This window comes from Semicossyphus pulcher, unplaced genomic scaffold, assembly GCF_022749685.1.
Source record: "Semicossyphus pulcher isolate SPU_LCO1_2020_fin unplaced genomic scaffold, fSemPul1.0.p SCAF_12, whole genome shotgun sequence".
NCBI lineage: Eukaryota > Metazoa > Chordata > Actinopteri > Labriformes > Labridae > Semicossyphus > Semicossyphus pulcher.
The window spans coordinates 19,128,771-19,147,120 of NW_027211626.1; the positions used below are offsets into that span (position 1 = coordinate 19,128,771).

General features: G+C 42.0%; 1 protein-coding gene across 1 annotated transcript in view; it reads right to left on the reverse strand.

Annotated features, from left to right (window-relative positions):
* itsn1 (intersectin 1 (SH3 domain protein)) overlaps positions 1 to 18,350 on the reverse strand; it is a 53,050-nt gene that overhangs the window by 28,308 nt on the left and 6,392 nt on the right. The window contains exons 2-17 of the mRNA XM_069659208.1: positions 15,636 to 15,694; positions 12,843 to 12,935; positions 11,980 to 12,043; positions 11,675 to 11,835; positions 10,921 to 11,106; positions 10,539 to 10,617; positions 9,681 to 9,781; positions 9,529 to 9,592; positions 9,283 to 9,420; positions 8,875 to 8,969; positions 8,600 to 8,739; positions 7,246 to 7,368; positions 6,792 to 6,941; positions 6,351 to 6,491; positions 6,141 to 6,228; positions 5,102 to 5,241 (exon numbers count right to left, since the gene is read on the reverse strand). Coding sequence (XP_069515309.1) covers positions 5,102 to 5,241; positions 6,141 to 6,228; positions 6,351 to 6,491; positions 6,792 to 6,941; positions 7,246 to 7,368; positions 8,600 to 8,739; positions 8,875 to 8,969; positions 9,283 to 9,420; positions 9,529 to 9,592; positions 9,681 to 9,781; positions 10,539 to 10,617; positions 10,921 to 11,106; positions 11,675 to 11,835; positions 11,980 to 12,043; positions 12,843 to 12,935; positions 15,636 to 15,663 — 1,791 coding nt within the window. The 5' untranslated portion in view covers positions 15,664 to 15,694. The remainder of the gene's footprint in view (positions 1 to 5,101; positions 5,242 to 6,140; positions 6,229 to 6,350; positions 6,492 to 6,791; positions 6,942 to 7,245; positions 7,369 to 8,599; positions 8,740 to 8,874; positions 8,970 to 9,282; positions 9,421 to 9,528; positions 9,593 to 9,680; positions 9,782 to 10,538; positions 10,618 to 10,920; positions 11,107 to 11,674; positions 11,836 to 11,979; positions 12,044 to 12,842; positions 12,936 to 15,635; positions 15,695 to 18,350) is intronic.

Sequence of the window (18,350 nt, forward strand, 5' to 3'; positions counted from 1 at the left end):
TGCTAGTAAGATCTGATATATATTTATGCACCAATCAATGTATTTCCAAGTGACTGAATAAACATTTTAATCCCTGACTAGAGCATTGTCTTTTAGTAGAGATTTACAGCACAATGAGGCCTTGACTCATGCAAGGAGAGGCTCTTGTGACTCACTGTGATGAGTAATGTAGAGCTGTAAGCGTAGCCAGTGTTACAAAAACAGGGTGAAGTTGGCAACAGCCCAGGTGTCAGCTTACTTAGTGACAGATGCAATAAGCCTGAACAGCGTCTTTAGTATTAATACAGTACTTCGACTTTTATTTCTTAATACTGCAGAATTTGCACATTAAAAAGACGACAGTGTAGTGTGTGTTTTTCAAGTATTTAGAGTAGGGATGCACCGATCAGGACTTTTAGGGCCATTAATTATTTTTTAACAGTGAGATCTGCTGATCACCGATTTAAATGCACTTTTCCAACCTATCTAAGGATATACAAATCATAACAGGGAGAGAGAAATTAATAAATTATGATCTTAGTGTTTATTAGCCATTGCAGTTGATGAACAGGCTCAGGTGTGTATAATGCCTGCAGTGGGTGATCTCATCTAATTGTGCTTCCGTCAATGACAGATTTATTATTAACAACGATGGAAAAATATTAAGTCGTCCTTCGGTTTGATAAATTAGAAAACTGGAGTTTGATCCAGTAATTTTAAGTCATTCACACCCCTGTCCTGTTGGTTGAGAGTGTGAATATTCACGATTTATTTTTTATAGTGTGTTAAACAGACTGCCGTCTTTGGAGCGTGTCTGTATCTGTGATCACGGCGGGTCACAGAGCGGTGACGCTGCACCTCTGGAGCAGGAGGAAAGCATGCTGCGGGACTTCCTCCTGGTAAAGCGAGTGCTTGCATCCGTTGAGTGAATCTTGCTAACTTCTAATCACTTCACTGGGCTAAATGTTGCCCGACTTCTAAACTTTGGCTGAAGTGGCGCTGGTAATTCAGAGGGCAGGTTCAGCCTCAGACAAGAAAAGTTTTCCATTGCGCACAAGCGAGTGTTGCCTTCGCTGTCACTGCGGAAAGAGAATCCTTAATCTGCTCAGTGTGGTGCGCGAAAGTGGCTCATAATTTTACGTCACGCTATCGGCTGGAGTGATCGGCTCTTTGAAAGGTGATTGGCCGATCACCGATCCCCTAATTAGAGGCCAAATCGGCAGATTTGGATCGGTGTCCGATCGATCAGTGCATGCCTAATTTTGCGGCTTTGAATGAGGCGTATTTAGAGGATTTAGTAGAGCCTGACCTATATGGGATTTATGAGATCAATATCTATACCGATTTCACAGATTACTGATATGGTGGTCGATATAATGAATTTTTGAGAAGGGATCAAATTAGATCTTTACAGTGAACTGTACACCTAATTTGCACTAATATGACTTTGCAAATATATTTTTCGCTTTAATCATTTATATTTCCTTCATTCTTTTCTTCCTGTTTTTAACGAGGTACAAATGCAGAGTTTTTGCTCTTGGTTTGTGAGGATTGCGTGCCTCCTTGTGGGAGGTGTCACTGAGTCTTGCTTGTAAGATTAGAAAAAAAAGCAACACACAAGAATCAGTCGGTGAGTATGTGAGTGCTATCAGTACTCAAACCCGTTCGCAGCTTTACCATCCTGGCTTCAGCTGGCTGCAATACATCTAGCTGCCTTGCGGGGGCATCACAGTGCTCTACACATGTTAAACAGGAATAACTGCACAAACCAGGTGAATTAAAAGTCTGGTTTGCATATGTTATGGAAAGCAAAGATTGATGATTAACATATTTGAAAGTTAGTCAGATAAGAGGGTGTTCCATGTTTTACTTATAACCCTGTCTTGAATAGTCTCATCTCCAAACGGCTATATGCTCCAGCACTGCCATACAAGGCAGTGTGTTCATCATATGATTTTATATTACATTATGTATCCCAGCTGCAGTACCACCCCAGTCCAGTAGTGGCAGTGTGCTCTACCTGTCTCCCCCTCTGTTCCTCCTGAAGCTGGCGTCGCAGGGCTTCTATCCTGGCACAGTGGTTGGCATAGAACTCACACAGAGACTGGCATGGGCAAGGGAGCAAAAGGCCAGTGTAGGAGATAAATAAAAGGAGTAGAAAATATAGAAAGGAAGGGTTCATTATGTGTTTTAAACAAAGAATAAAAAGTAGGAAGAAAATGGAGGCAAGAAATACAGGGTGGAAAGGCAGGAAGAAAAACACAGAGGAGGAGGACAGCGAGTGGATTCACGAAAAAGGCAGAAAGAGCAGCAAAGGACGAAGAGTCCCAGAGGGCGTAGAGGACAGAGGAGGTGCAGCAGCGTGACGAGAGCAGATTAGGGAGAGGAAGTGGTGTAGAAAGGAAGGTGGACGGCAGTATAGTCAAATATAGTTGATATCTCAGTGGTATATGTCTCTGTTTAGTAAGATATTAAACCCACTGAGAAAGCTGCTATCAAACTCTACTTGCTTTGTCGTTTGCTCGAAGGCTTTGCATCACTTTCTTAAATAAGACTCAGAAACAACTTCATTAGATTAGCCATTAGAAAATCTATTTATCGTGGCCTGTTTTGTATCTCCTTTCCTCCCTTCCCCCTCTTCATTCTGTCCTCTCCTCCTCGTCAGAACAGACCACAGGGCTAATTCTCCTCTCTGTGACCTGACACAGTGTCCTGAGGAAAACCATGAGGAAATAAGAAAAGGAAAACATGGACATAAAGTGGTCTAGCAAACATAAACAGACTGCTGTGCTCTAATCCTCCCCTCCATCTTCCTCTCTCTGTTGTATACATGGCTGCATTTTAAAAAGCTACATGAAGCAGCTGTCTGGGAAACCACTCGGTGTTCCTGTGCACAGCTAGCTCTCTCCAAAAACACAGTAATCAGCAACAGCAAACAAACATAAAATACAAACACAGATACAGAAGTCAGATATAATGAAAACACTTGAGTTAACATGAACTTTTAACATTGTGAGTACATTAAAGTAGTGTGAGGATGGGTTACAAAGGACAGGACAGGATTTAAAGCAACAGTCACAAAAACAATCCAATGTTTTCAGTAACAACAACGGACAACTAGCAAATTAGTTGCTGGGTTAGCGAGCTTGTTAATATTTTAGTTTGTTAAATAAGATAAATGTATTTAAATTAACAAAGCACTCCTAATGTATTAAACCTCACAGTACATCAGTATGACCATAAAATAATAATTCAGTGTTGGAGCATGTTGGATGAAGTGTCTCATGGAGGAGGAAAACACGACATAACTCACTTGTGAACTTGTGATGAGTGCCTGAGGGGTATACTACGAAGGGAGTTCAACATACCCAGGCTTTGTTCACTTAAGCTGGCTCAACAAAGCCTCAAGCACCAGTTAGAGATAACGGGTGTCACAAAGGTGGTAATGAACCTGTTAACTCAGGGTTTCTGCTTCAGGCTCTCACAGAAAAAAGGGCTTTTTATGGGTCATTTGACGCCTCTTTCAGACAAAAAGGAGCGTTTATCAGCCGTCTGCTTCAGTCAGACTTAGGGCTGGGTTTAAAAAAATCGATTTTTCCGATTCGAATCAATTCACATTTGAATGATCCAATATCGATTAATAAATCAAGAGATCGATCTTTAAAAATATGCTGAAAAATGTGTCTGATCACTAACGTTTCTAAGTGCTCCTAAATGCAGTACGACTCAGCATCCCCTTGAAACACGGCAGTGAGGGAGACATGCCTGGACTTGTTTACTGCACCAACTACGGAGACGTCAGTGATCGCCGATGGACTCTTTTTTATTGTGTGTGCGTCCATGAATATGTAAGTTAGTTTTGCTCTGATGTTTATGTTACACTCTGCTATAACTCAAGGTCTCGTGTAGTTTTGTTCTTCGCGCTATGAGATCTCGTGGCCAAATCCTGCGCAAGTTGAAGCCCAATTCGTTTAATCGAAACCATGAGCCAGATGTACAGACTAAAATCTGAAACTGGAAAAAAGTTAATAAGCTGTCTAATTCATACAATTATTAATATTGTTTTGACTGCTGTGTGGTGGTCATGTTAAATAAAAAGTACATGATGTAAATTCTTTGGGGTCAATTCTTGATAATGCATCGGGTTAGAGGTGCATTGATAATATAACTGAAATACCCCTTACCCCTTGATGTTGAATCGAATCGGATCGGGACCTTGTGAATCTGAATCTACGGTAATTGAATTGAGAAATCCTTATGGATACCCAGCCCTAGTCAGACAGCCTTGATGAGCGAAAAGTTTTAGACTTGGCAGGAAATGAGAACCAAGCATAAAAATGTGATCCAGTGTCTTTAGATGCTGTGTCCTCATCATTCTTTGACTGTACGGATGATCTGTTGAAATTGAGTGTTCATTTTACCCAAAGCAAACAGGTAAAAATGAGAAGAGACTGGAGAGTCATATTATATTCATCACTAACTGAATGCATAGGCTCCGTGATGCGATGCATACAGTGTGTGCTACTGTACCTGCACGGCTTCGCTCTGTGTCTTTACATGCGTAACGTTACAGTTCCAGAAGTTTCCTCATACACATAACCTCAGCTGAGGATCTATATTACCCGCAGCGAACATCATCAGGACATATAAATGAAAGAGCGACCCTTTACAGCCGATTTTAAGAACATACCCGACCAGGTTAGCTTTACAGAGTAAGTTACCATGGTGATCTAGCCAAGTTAAAAGAGAGACAGCTTTGTGACACTGAAGACGCTTTCTTTAGGCTCAACAGACCTGGCTTACCCACTAATCTCGCTTCGTAGTACACCCCTCCGGTCAGATTAAGATTTACAGCAACAATAATAAAACAGAAAAACACAATCAATAATTGTTGATTAAGCCTGTCCTGAATTATTGTCAATTCATTTTATTTTGCTATTTTTATATTGTATTTGAAATGAATAAGTCCACAGCATACAGCCGTGCTCTGCTATGTTAGTTAGTTAACCATTTAGTTTATAAACGCAATAATATCTTAAGTGTTTACCCTTTTACTGCAAAAGTTAAGACCCGACCTTTGGCTTGTGTCCTGTATGAACATGGCGGTGAACTTTCTGTTTACCTTTAGCTGGGTGTTGAAAGCGTCTATTTCCAGCAGCTTGGCCCGTGTTTCTCTCTCCACGGCGTCTAACTGTTCTCTGAGCTGCTGTCTGCTGGTCTCCTTCTGCTCCACAGCCTTCTGCAGGGACGACAGACTGTCACCTAAACACACACACAGACAGACAGACAGTGCGAGATGGGGTTAGTGTAACAAGTCACAGACATTCACACACACGTTTATAACAAATATATTGAATGAGTTTGTGATTAAATGTAATAAGCCATAGTACATTGTGGTAATCAGAGATAAAGTTAACCAGTAGCTCTGTTTTCTCAGGATTTCAGTTTACGTCATAGGTGTTTTTCACAAGCATGAACTGTTTCAAATTTCTTCCTTCTGACAAAGAATTGTTGTCGCTACGATGGTGCTATAATCGAGTTAAAGCTTTGTCACCGTTATGCTCTGTCACGATCGCCAGTGCAGAGGCCACCCTCAAAGCAATCGTTACCGTAGGCTAAGCTCAACTACAGCAGCGGTAGCTAGCAGGATTGCAAACTTGACATGGTGAAAACAGATAGTAGGCTATAATTTAAAAAGTGTGTTTAAAATGTGTTTTAAGAAATTGAATTAGTGCTGAAATAATACACGTTTTTATTAATAAATGACTACAGAAAACTGTTTTCCCTCTGGGACTCCCCCAAAAACAGACTGCGTCTTATATTCTGGATTATACGGTAATTTGAAATAATAATGAACACTTTGTTAAATGTACTGGACTTCTTTCTGTGGATTGATTATAATAGACATGACCCTCCAGAGTCTGTGATCAGAACTACATCTGTTATTTCACAGCAGTAGTTTGCAGCTCAGAAATCACAGATCATGTGAATGCCATGAAGAATAAAGAGCTCAAGAAAGCCGAATATTAACAAACAAAAAATTGCAAAAACATCAGAAACAATGAGATAAATCAACTGTATCTCTTAATCAATAAGAGCCTCCCTAACATCACGGTAAGAGTATGCACATGATGTTGCAGTAGAGTTAATGTAGTACTCACGATGCAGACTGTTCTGTTGAACCTGCTTCAGCTGATCATTTAGACTCTGTTTATCAGGGATCAGCCTCCCCAACCACTGCTGGGAGTCCTGCAGACAAACATAATGTCACATTAACAGAAATTACATTTTTAATAGATACAAATGTATTAAAAATTGTCCTGCAAGAATTCTAAGTAGTGCTTATATGCTGATGGTGTTTTACTGTGTACCTGCAACTGCTGTTGTAGGAGGGTGATTTCAGCGATGCGTGTTTCTCGGGTCTGATTGGTCTGCTCCACCTCTCTCCGCTGAGCCGACAGACGAAACCGGACATCCTTTAGTTTGCCCTCCAGCTGGGACTTCTTATCATTCTGGAGGTTGGGAAAGGAGAGATGGAAAATATTATACTATTACATTTCTGCTGATGTACGAAGAATTAAGTTACAGACAGAGATCGTTTACAATACGTGTTGAAGAACCTATCAAGCGAACAATGTCACACACTAGATGCTTCATTTGACTGTCAAAGGTGTAACTTCCTTTAATACAGTGACTGAGTGAATTTCTGCTTTGACTTTAAGTCACAGCCTTGTTTTTGTAAACTGTGACCCCCTTTTGGTTGACTGTTGTGTACTCTGCATGTTTAGATTTGAGCACGTATGTGTGATTACCAGAGCCTCCAGTTCAAACTCCAAGGTCTTCTTCCTGGCTTTGAGCAGCACTATACTCTCCTGCTCTCGGTTTCTCTGGGTCAGGAGCTCCTGGCGACGTTGACGCTCCCACTCCAGTTGACGTTGACGCTCTAATTCACGCTTAGCAGCCTGGATTGACAAAGCACACGCGTCAAAAAGCTACCTGCATTTACACAAAGAAACATTACAGCTCAAAGAAGAGCAGCTACGTTGTCACAAATTATTCTATTCATGTGTTACACACTTCATTATACCTTCTGCTGTGAAAGAGTAAATGAGGCTCTTTACTGTAAGAGTTGAGATTTAAAGAGGGCTGTTGCAGCGCAGTGAAAGGCCTCTTAGTGTCTGCAGAGGTTGTAATTAGTCTGCAGCAGTTCAACCGTAACTCTTCAATTAAAACACGATACCTGGTAATCATTTTTCTCCTTCATACCTCTCTCCTCTCTATCTCTTTGCGTCGCTCCTCTTCTCTCATCCTCTCCAGCTCTCTCTGCTTCTCCAGTTGTTTTTCTAGTTCATGTTGTCGCCTCCTTTCCTGCTCCATACGCTCGCGCTCCTGAAACACAGGCATGCAAAAATGAGCGGCAGAAAAAAACACCTCTATTATTGGTCACCAAAATGCATTCTCATTTCATTCAGTTTCAAAACTCATTTTAATGTTTAAATGACTCACTGATACATTTCACAGATATGGGATACTGTGGCTCTTCCAGTGAAAGTACTGTAGCTGATATGAATGCAAATATTGTAGAGTTAAACTGTATAAAGCCATGTCAAATTCAAATTTTGAGTGCACACAGTGAGGAAATGAGACATCAATACAGTCAGTATAAGGCTCTTCTCATTTCTTAGTTTGTACCTCCTCGACTCCTCTCCTCGCGTCTTAGTCCCTCCCACAAGAGATGCGAGCGGAGGAGGTGAGGAAGAGACACGAGGAGAGAGGAGTCGAGGCAACAGACATTTAACAACATGACATCCCTGCTTCAGAGCCGTCATTTAAAAGCGATGTCAATTAAATATGATGTTTGGCACAGCTGCATCATCTCTCTATTTTGTTCCACTGTATCTGTGGGCACCAACAATCGTGCCCACAGATATTAACTTTCCAGTGTCCGTTTTCTGCACGTACGTGAGCACACAGCCGTGTGATCCAGCAGCAACAATAAGGAAATAAACATTTACAGCCGACCTTTCTTTGATGGTCAGCACACAGAACTTTAATAAACATGAGATCCTGTCTGGACCTGACAGCGTGTCTGCAGATTTAAATAATGAATGAGTTACCTGCTGTGCCTCGCGCGAAAATGTTATGTTTTGTTTCTGCTCAAAAACAGTCAATACATGAACATCAGGCTGTGGAAACTTAAAATAAAAAGTCCACGCCTACACCAGTCCTTATTTTGTAGGAGACAATTTGTCTTCTGGTTTTGATGAAGAAATAGCAAATGTGAGACACGCCACGGAGAATACCTGCTCAGACGGAACAGGTGTCCCAGGAGCAGAGATATGCAACAAAAGGCTCCCGCCCTGGTTTGTATATTCCAGCTGTGTTTCACACCTCTATTTACGTCACGGGTGCCGAGAAGACTTACGCAAAGGATACACCGGTGTATCCTCGCTCATAGCTCCTCCGGCAAGTCTCCTCGATCCTCTCTCCTTGAGATGCATTTTATGAATTGATGGCGTGCTGAGATCAATTTCCCGGTCACAGGCAGGAGGAGCAAGGAGCAAGGAGCGAGGAGACACGGAGGCACAAAATAGAGAAATGAGAAAGGCCTATAGTCTACCTTTCTCTCCAGCTCCTCTCTCTCCAGCGCAGCCAGCCTCTCCTGCTCTTTCCTCTGCTGCTCTTGCAGAGCCTGGCGTCTCTTCTCCAGCTCCAGGTTTCCCCGCTCAAAGTTCTCTCTTTTCTTATCCTCAAACGTCACTGTGGTGATACAAATTGACTTAATATAACCAAAGTGTAACGGCTATGAGTTCACATTTAAGAGATGGAATATGTGGTTAAAAATGTCAGGAGTGTCACCAGAGTTCTGGCTTTGCTTGAGCATTAAGAGATCACCTGGTAGTTTCTTGTCCTGGCTGCTCTCCAGCTCCTCCTCTGCCTCCTCCTGGACGCTCTTCTGGTCCGACTGAACGCTGTCACTTCGCACCCGCCTTCAAGACAAACACACGTCTTTAACACCAGACAAATTATCAATCACACAGTCATTATCGTCACTAGACAAATTTGGAAAACACATTTAATTACTTCTATTTATGTTCATAGCTCATAATTACAAGCACAATACGCACATTAAAGGATTAAAGGAGGTTATATGTATCTTTTGAAAACATGACTTGTTAGTAGTTCACCATTAATTTAACCTGAAACTTCACAAATTCAACAAATATCAAATGCTGTTCAACTGTTAACTATGCATACAGCTAACATGCTGCTGTCAGCCAGTTGTTTATTTGCAGTACTTACCTGAAGGTGGGTGGGAGGTAATCCGGTGGTAACACGGGGGGTAGCGGTAACCCTGACATAGCCATATCTATGAGGTGCATGGCTAAGATAAACTCCTCAGCTGTTAGCTTTCCATCCTGGTCGATATCAGATAAACTCCTACAGAAAGGAAAAAAAGGGATACATTTGTTATTAAGGAATAAAGCACTCATAAGTATGCACTCCTTTTTTGATACAGATTAAATGGCTGAATTTCAACATACTGACCATATCGTGGCCAGCTGGCCCTGAGGAAGACTGGACTGCATCAGGATCGTGCGAGCCTGCGGACCTGGGACACAGAAACACGTCAAATGTTGAGTGAGACGGATCTAAAGACTCGGCATGACATCATGACATGTTGATGTGTGTGAGAGTACCTGTGAGGTGTCCGCTCATCATCTTGTCATGGGAGTTAAAAAGCTGTCTGTACTTCAGCCTGGAGGACTGAGGAACGGCCCAATCAGGGGGGGGCTGAACACTGGGACAGGTAAAGGAAAATAAGTCAGAGAGTGTTGGGAAAAGACACAACCAAAGCTGATTAAGCACTGTTGATTTAGGATGTACAATTAAAATGATCCAAAGCTCTTTGAGATGTTTAAAGTGATAATCTGGAGGATTTTCATCTAAATAAATGTCTGTTAAGTCACTATCTATCACTGAATGAGGTAACACCATATGATTGAGCCTATGGCCCACTGATGAAAGCCTTTACATTTGCAGAATTACGGAAGAAGTGGCGCCCAGTTAGTGACGCGCTTTCCATCACCCAGCAGTGGTTGGTCTGCCAGAGAGGGTAGGCGGAGCTAAGCGGCTGCTTTTCCAGTCTCTGCAAGTGTTGCGAGTAAACAATAATCTACTATGGCTGAACAAACAAAGAAAAGATCGATGACTACAGATACAACTTCAACAATAAGTGAAAATCCAAAGAAAAAGAAACAAATGTGACGCTCAGATGAAGGCAAACAGTCTAAAAAGGAAAGCGACCGTCGGCAAGTTAAAACCCTAACAAAGGTAGCCAACCGTGGACGTCACATATGCAACACTGTCTCGATATCTGAGAAGTGTGCTCTCACAATTACCGTTTTATCGCGATAGGTGCCGCCAAAGAGAACAAAACTACGACTTTAAAACGGTTACTTTAAAGAGAAATAACTTGTTAACTATGAGCTAAAAGTAACAAGGAAAAGATGCAATATCAGGCAAATGGTGGAAACACTTCTGGTTACGTGTCCTACCTAGCAGCTTCAAAGGACGACCCCTTCTGTAACTTGTTACTGGAACGATTAAATGAAGACGACTTGTTGACAGAGGGAGCTGAGGGACAGACAAAGAGGAAGAGGGCATTAAGCAGTGTATACACTTTGTAAAGCATTGTGTGTTATGTCTAATAATTCAACTACTTAATGGTTAGACATCACACGTACTAACTCGACGACAAACCAGTGTCCTATCTAAGCCTTCATGCATACATAATCCCAGCACCCAACTGTCTGCAATGTAGCTATGACGGTTTAATTATGTGTAAACAGAAGCTTAGAGCTGAGACCTTTGCACCCACAGGAGCAACAGACACAACGCAAACATTTCAACACACCCACTTCCCCTGTTGTGTGTTACCTGTGTGGGAGAAGCCTGAGATGGGCTGCATCATGCCTGTGGGGGGAGCTCCGTTGGCGATGGGCTGGGGGAGGGGAGGCGGGGCCGACGAGACGAGCGGGGGAGACACCCCGACGGGGAGCGGTGGGAGGGGGAGCGGAGGCACGGCTGAGAGAGGAGCTGAGATGGAAGCCATGGGGGGCATACCTAGAGATGGAGAGAGATACAATACAGACATTATCATTCACTTGCGTGCTTCAAGAGGCCTGAGAGACACAGATCAGAGCATACTACCATCTATATTTCTCTAGAGCAGAGTTATAATACATATTCATAATGGTTAACGGGCTGTGAGAGCCACAGTGTAAGCAGAAGAGCAGCATAAAGACAGTGTTTGCATTAGAGCTTCATTGATTGGCCTTGAAGGTGCAATAGAGGGAGAGTGAGCAGCCGTCACCCAGAATGATCTTTGAGAAAGAACTCCTCAAGTGTTTACAGAGTTTTACTACCGCTTTTTTCAGGGTCAGAAAGAAGTGAGAAAGCTTGAGAACAGCTGACATCACATGGAGCGAGAACAAAAGATTAGATCTATGTTGCTACATTAAACTGGCAGCTGTGAGTCTCCTGCAAAGCAGCAGAAAGAAGAAGAAGACGGTCTTCATCTAGTCAACCTTAAATTGCATACAAGGAAAATCCTTCACTAAACACGTCCACAAACATACAATAATAGTTTCACATTCACAGATCATTGTGCGGGTTTTTGCCTGTGTCTTACCAAAGCCGGTCTGTGGGGGTAAAGGCAGAGGGGGTTGTTTCATACTGGGAGGAAGCGCAGGGGGCAGAGGGTGACCCTGGAGTTTCAGTTTGATGAGTTTCATGGCGATGGAGAACTCGTGGATGTCCATACGGCCATCACTATTCATATCAGCCAGGGCCCTTAAAGAGACACAGAGACAAACATTGATGCTACGCTTCCTGAAGAAGAAATTACGAGAATAGAATAGAATACTAAATAGATGGAAACTTTAAGTGATTGAAGTGTCTGTGAGCTGGAAGTAACTTCCTGGGTATGTGACTCACCAGATTTGGGCGAGGATAGGAGGGGGCAGTCCTGATTGAAGGAAGAAGTTCCTGGCTTGATCGCCTTGACAGAAAAATAGAAATACATGATGTTCACAGATCATAAAGTATGGCCACTTTCGACCACGTGGAGAGAGCCAAGTTTCATTCTGAGGACATTTACAGAAATCTTCTCACATTCTCCTCGTCAATAGATGCTTTTCAACAGCAGGAACTTCCCCACGAACTAGGAACTTTCTGAGGAACTGTGCGTTTCCTTTGCAGGAACTAGGTACTTAAGTTCATTTAGTTACGCCCTGAAAGCTCCCTGCTTGGGGGGTAGTACTTTCCAAAGGTCCAGGAACTTTCAGGGCGGGGCGGGTACTCCCAGCGTTTTATTTCACCCGCCATGTTTAAACTGCAGCTGCAAGCTCACTGTTATCACTGTGCTTTGAGATGGAGTCGGAGAAGACAGCCTACGACGGATGGACCGACGACGAGGTGCAGGCCATGCTCTCCTCCATGCTAACAGGCTAACTGTAGTGTCACACAAATGATGATACCGCCCGCTGTGGAGACGCAGACAACAATGGGCCACAGGAACCATTTAGTTCCTTGAAGATAGTAAAGCTTATTTATTCCTATAGTAAAGCTTATTTATCAATTAATAAACAATCGGACAAAAAAATGAATCTGCAGAAATGTGTATTTAATTGATCGAGAGCAGAATTACAATAACAAACAAGTGGCCATAATGGACATAATTGTCGATTGACACCTTACTTATCCTGACTCACGTACAGATGTTTAATGCCAAAAAATACCAGCACTAATATGTTTGAGGGCGAACATTTTTAAAAATAAAAGTGAAGAGAGACTGTTACCTGTGATGTAACCTCCGGCAGTGGGAGAGAGGCTGTGAAACTGCTGATCATGTTTGGCTCTCTCATCCACTGAGATCAGAAACACATCTGGACCTAACCCGCAAGAGAAACAAACACACACACACACACACACACACACACACACACACACACACACACACACACACACACACACACACACACACACACACACACACACACACACACACACACACACACACACACACACACACACACACAGTTACATATTAGACACCAAAGCAGAAGGCCATGACAAAGTCGTCCACAGACGGTGGAGTCAAAAGGAGCGGCATGAAAAGAATGTGTTAGTCATGAGTTTCACTTCTTGTTTGAAGATTCCGATAAAGTGACTCCCTAAAAAGACGGTTCACTCAGAGAATGATGAGTCAAAGTCAGTCACTTGTGAATTGAAAAGAATCATTCACTGTACAGGTAAGTCCACCAGAGCAGACCTGGCATTACTGTTTCATGTGCAGAAGCTTTTCGGGGCAGTCTTTGTGGCAGATTCTGGCTGGTTTTTGTAGCATCCAGCTGACATTGGGGCAGACGTGAAGGAGCAGAGTAAAGTTATTAATCCAGGAGGTTATTTTTAAAACTGAGGTCTGTCTGTAAAAATCTGCAGAACTTTTCACTTGTTTGATTTGGGTTTGACAATAAGAGGGTCCCACAAACAAGGAGCCAAAAGCACTAGTTCAAATGAGCTATATTGGTCTGTCAGTGGCCTTCCTCATAAGTAATCATCATCATCTCGATTGTTTGGTGTAGGCTGGTCATAAAACTCTGAGCTGTTATAAGGCGATCTTTTCCTTGACTTTTGGTTAAAATCATTACAACCCATCATGTGTAATATTACCCAGAGTTTTAAGTAGAGATAGACCGATATGGTTTTTTCAGGGCCGATAACCGATATTTGAAGCCGATATTCATTTGCAGTAAAAGTGAAAATATTAACGTCAAAATTTTGAATAATACAAACTCCAACACTTAACTTTGTTTAAATGCCTTTATGCATATGTTTATTAAACAAACAAACAAAAAGCGCAGGGAGTTCCCAGGGTCAGCAGCATCTCTTATCAAGTGAACTGAAAATTTAAATAAATAAATAACTTCCTGAAGTTTTAAGTAAATAAAACAAAGTTAAATAAAATTTGCAAAGAAATGAACTTTTTCTCCTCTCCACCGTGTGTGTGAGCACTCTGCACTCTTATCGGCCGTCGGATTTAAAAAAAAAAAGAAAAAAAAAGGCTGATGCCAATATGCGTCAAAATGCCGAATATCGGCCCGGCCGATAATCGGTCGATCCCTAGTTTTAAGTCTTGCCAGTCAAGTTCGATAATGTGAATATTGTCAACACCAACAGATGGACTCTCTCCACTACAACAAGAAGCAACAAACCAAGTAGATAATAAACACAATCATCTTTTAGTGTATTTTCTCTAGTAGTGGGTCAGCTGTCACTTTGCTGCATGGAAGAGTTAGTCAGTAATCTAAAAGAGCAGTACTTCCCTTTTAATCCAACATCTTCCTCTACTGTTTCCTGGCACTTTAAGTGAGTCATGCTGACTCTTCTTGAAAGAAGAACAGTTGATGCTGACAGAAACGATGTTTCCCTTACAACGATTTTTGGTGAAGCTGAGTTTTTATCTGTCGTAGCCTACAGTATGTAGCCTGGATGTTTTTGCTGCCAAGTTTTTACAGACAGAATTATGGAAATCAGTCTACAGTAACAGTCTAAATAGTCATTTCGTCTAATAGATATTGGCTGTATCAACATTTTGACAAGTTATTCTCTGGACTGGATTTCAGTCCTAACTAAATTTAGTCTCAGGTGTTTGTAACTGAACAGAGATATTTCTCTCCGTCTGTTAACAGTCTGACAAATCTCACACTGTGTTGTTTTTAAGCATTCTGGAGCCTTTGTCTCCATCTGTTTGTGGTCCTACTGATGGGAGATCTGCCTGTCTGCCTCCACTCTCTGTCTGACATCGCTGAATAAATTGTTGCTCTGATATCTGCTGCATCAGCTCAAGTTGTCAGTGTGTTTTGGTAACTTTAAAATCCACTGATTTGGGGGGATTACGTTTTAGACGCTGCAAGTTTGCAGCTAGTTCTTGTTATCACACGACTTTATTCTGCCTCTTTCCTGAAGCAATTCTATGATTCTGACGTTATTAGATTGACAAATCATCTTGTGGGGATTCTAGGGCCTTGTTAGACTGCCCGCTCTAGTTTTTTTATATTTAGAATGTATTTATCCAGAGGTATTTTAAAACGTCTGGATGGCAAAAACCACTGAACAAGTCGGATCCACGTCGAATTAGGAAGTAGGTTAAAATGAGATTCCAATGGCATTTCTATAGATGAGTCTGAGTACGTTCTGGTGGCACAAATCAGATTTCAGAGTCTCTTTTGTGTCACTTTGAAGATGTCACACAAATATGTAAAATTTAGAGAGACGTCAGAGCGGCTGAGCGGAGTCTGTCTGTGGTGACGGATCTCCATTTCTCATGTTTCTGTGTTGGAAAGCTGCATCACCAGCTTACGTAGTAACTGACGCCGACATCATTACCGCAGCAGCCCATGCACATAGGCTGTTCATCTAATCTGATTACTTGTTAATAACAGTGTGGACAGTTTGTCTTAAAGATCTAATTTGAGAAACAATCTGACTTGCCAGCAGTCTTCCTGCAATCTCGCTCCATCAGCGACTTGTGAACATCAACATTTAACACATATTTATATCTTTCATGCAAGTTACACACACATACTGACCTGTGAATGTGGTGGGGAACTGCGCCATGGTTCACTCAGTCGTCTGCACTACAAAACACCTGAAACGAAACATAAAAAAAAAAACAGATTAAGAGTTTATCTGATAACCTCATCCCACCTCAGTGAGTATTCAACTGCTCAATAATGCAGCAATATCACAAATTATTTAGTGATTTCACTTCATATTAAAACATTTCACTGCTGAAGGGGCTGGCTTCTGTCACACAGGTCGGCCATCCAACTAGATGCTTTACAGCAGTATGTAATTTACCAGCAAGACACCGGAGCCTGTGAAGGACATTTTTATGTTAATCTGTTTGATCATATGTTTTAACTTCTTTATTATTATATAGTCGATAATCATGGTATAATTAGCTACTGTTAATTTAATGATGCATGCATGTGATTATTTTAGCACCACAGGGCTAATTTTCCACTCTGCTTCCCTCTGATGCTGAAGTTGTGCATTTCCATTCGGCCTCCAGCCCAAAGAGCCACAACGGTTTCAGAGCTTAAATAATAACAGAACTAATATAAACACAGTAGGTCTTAATAAGCAGGTTTTTAAATGCCCCAAAAAAAGTGCCAAAGAGCTCTGCATCAATCTGCTGCTGTACACTGGTGCCAGCCGACGGGGGACTGGGCCGTGTCAGCCATGCTCGTGCATGTCAACAGGGCAGCAGACCTTTATTTATGCAGGGCAGACTGCCTAAGCATACCCGCCTGTTTTCAACCCCACTGTGCTTCACACACTCTCATTTACACACAATCTCACTTGGGAGCTGACCACACAGATCACCAGTTTTCGACTCTCTGTCTGTGAAAACATCGGTATTTCTTTCAGGCTATATGATATTCAAGGTTCATTTCTATATTTAAATTGTATCATCTGTTTCACACAGTGACCTACAACCTCACAATAACAAATCCATATATGCGTGTTGATAGCGCTGTCCTCCTAGCAGAGGTATGTTAATCAGATCCAGACCTGCCTCCCTCCCCTGCATCCCTGTGACCGGCAGACAACCCATAATAACAATCTGACACACATTGCATCAGACGAGGACTTAGTGAGGGTGTCTGAGTCTGTGTTTTAGTTGATGACTCTTTTTTTCTCCCCAGTGTGATGTAAACAAAAATCTGGTGCTCTTCCTAAGGGATTAGGAGAACTCTTGCTACAGGGTCTGTCCACACATGTCACGTGGTCTATGAGATCTGGCCATGAAGAGTTGGTTTTATTTGATGCAGATACACTTCTGAGACTTGACCCAACAACATACTATTCTAGAGGTGATTTCAGTCCATACTAGTGCAGCTCAAACCATAATAAAAATCAGCTGAAATGTCTGTTCCTAGAAAGAGTTACTCATGGTTAAGGCATTTTTACTGAGACTATTTCTCCAGTAGGAATTGTCCTTGGCCTTTTGAAGGGTGTAGTCGTGTGTGTATGTGTGTCTCATTATCATCAGAGCGAGAGGACAAAGTAACCAGCTTAACTAGGTCAGACGAACAAAGCCCACCCTGCACAAATACACTCACACACACACACACACACACTTTCGCGGCTGCCACTGAGAAAACATTGAGGCAGTTGAGTGACTACAGTAGAATTTTGTCTGCTCTTAGCGATCAAACTGGACAACTACTTCTACCGACCCAGGCTTTTTTACTCTACAAAACACACGCCAAGATTTTCCTGGAAGCCGAATTATCCGCTGAGGTCACCTCCTCTCTAAAACAAGCAGACCCAGTAATAAAAACCAGTGTAAATATTGAATAAAGCTGTTTCAATTTAGAATCGATCGGTCTTTCTGCAATGCTCTCCGGTGGTGCTTCAGGGGACGCTAACATTAGCTCAGCTAGTTTCTCTGATGATTAAAATCCTTCTTCGGATTCAACAACATCAAAATAGTTAAAAATGAAGGAGACTTGGTATGAAGAACCAATTAAGTAGTCCGCTGGAAACATTTAAATGCCCGCCTGACAGCAGAGCGTTATTCAAGACTCTGATAAACTCATGGTACAATACGATACGTGGCCCACGACAACGATAATATCACGATACAGCAATTCTGCGATTTCAGCAATTAATTTCCCTCATTTATGTCATAAGCTCCATCCCAAGGAGTCATGAAGTTTGGCAGGTCCAAATCACAAACTCTTTTAAGAGTGCCGTATATTTATAAATTAAAATATTTGGCGCCAGCCTGCTGATAATTGCCCAAACAACAATATATCGCCATATCGATATTTTGTCCCACCCCTAACAGGTAGATTATATGAAGTGGAACAAGAGTTGTACTACTCCCCATGCTGCCGAAGTGTACTAAGGTCATGTCAGGTTGCCAGAGCTCTGTCCAGAGCTGCTTGTGAGTCAAAGTGACATTTGTTTAAGGGCACCAGTTTATCATTACACATCTGACAGAAGCAAACTCATTGCAGGAATCATCACACCCTGCATTACAAGCTAAATCCACTCCCTCCCTCTTTTCAACATCTTTGGCAATTTATTAGAAATTATAAATAGAGCAGCAAATTTATTCCAATCTTGGATGGATGGATACATTCATAGATGAACACGTGTACTTTACTCATCCCAAACTGGGAAATAGTTGAAGTGATCTTCCTGTAAATTTGGTAGCTATTTGTTGCAGCCGTTGAACATCTATTTCCTTTGTCATAGGTGTACTTTCTGCTCCCTGTGTACATGTATTG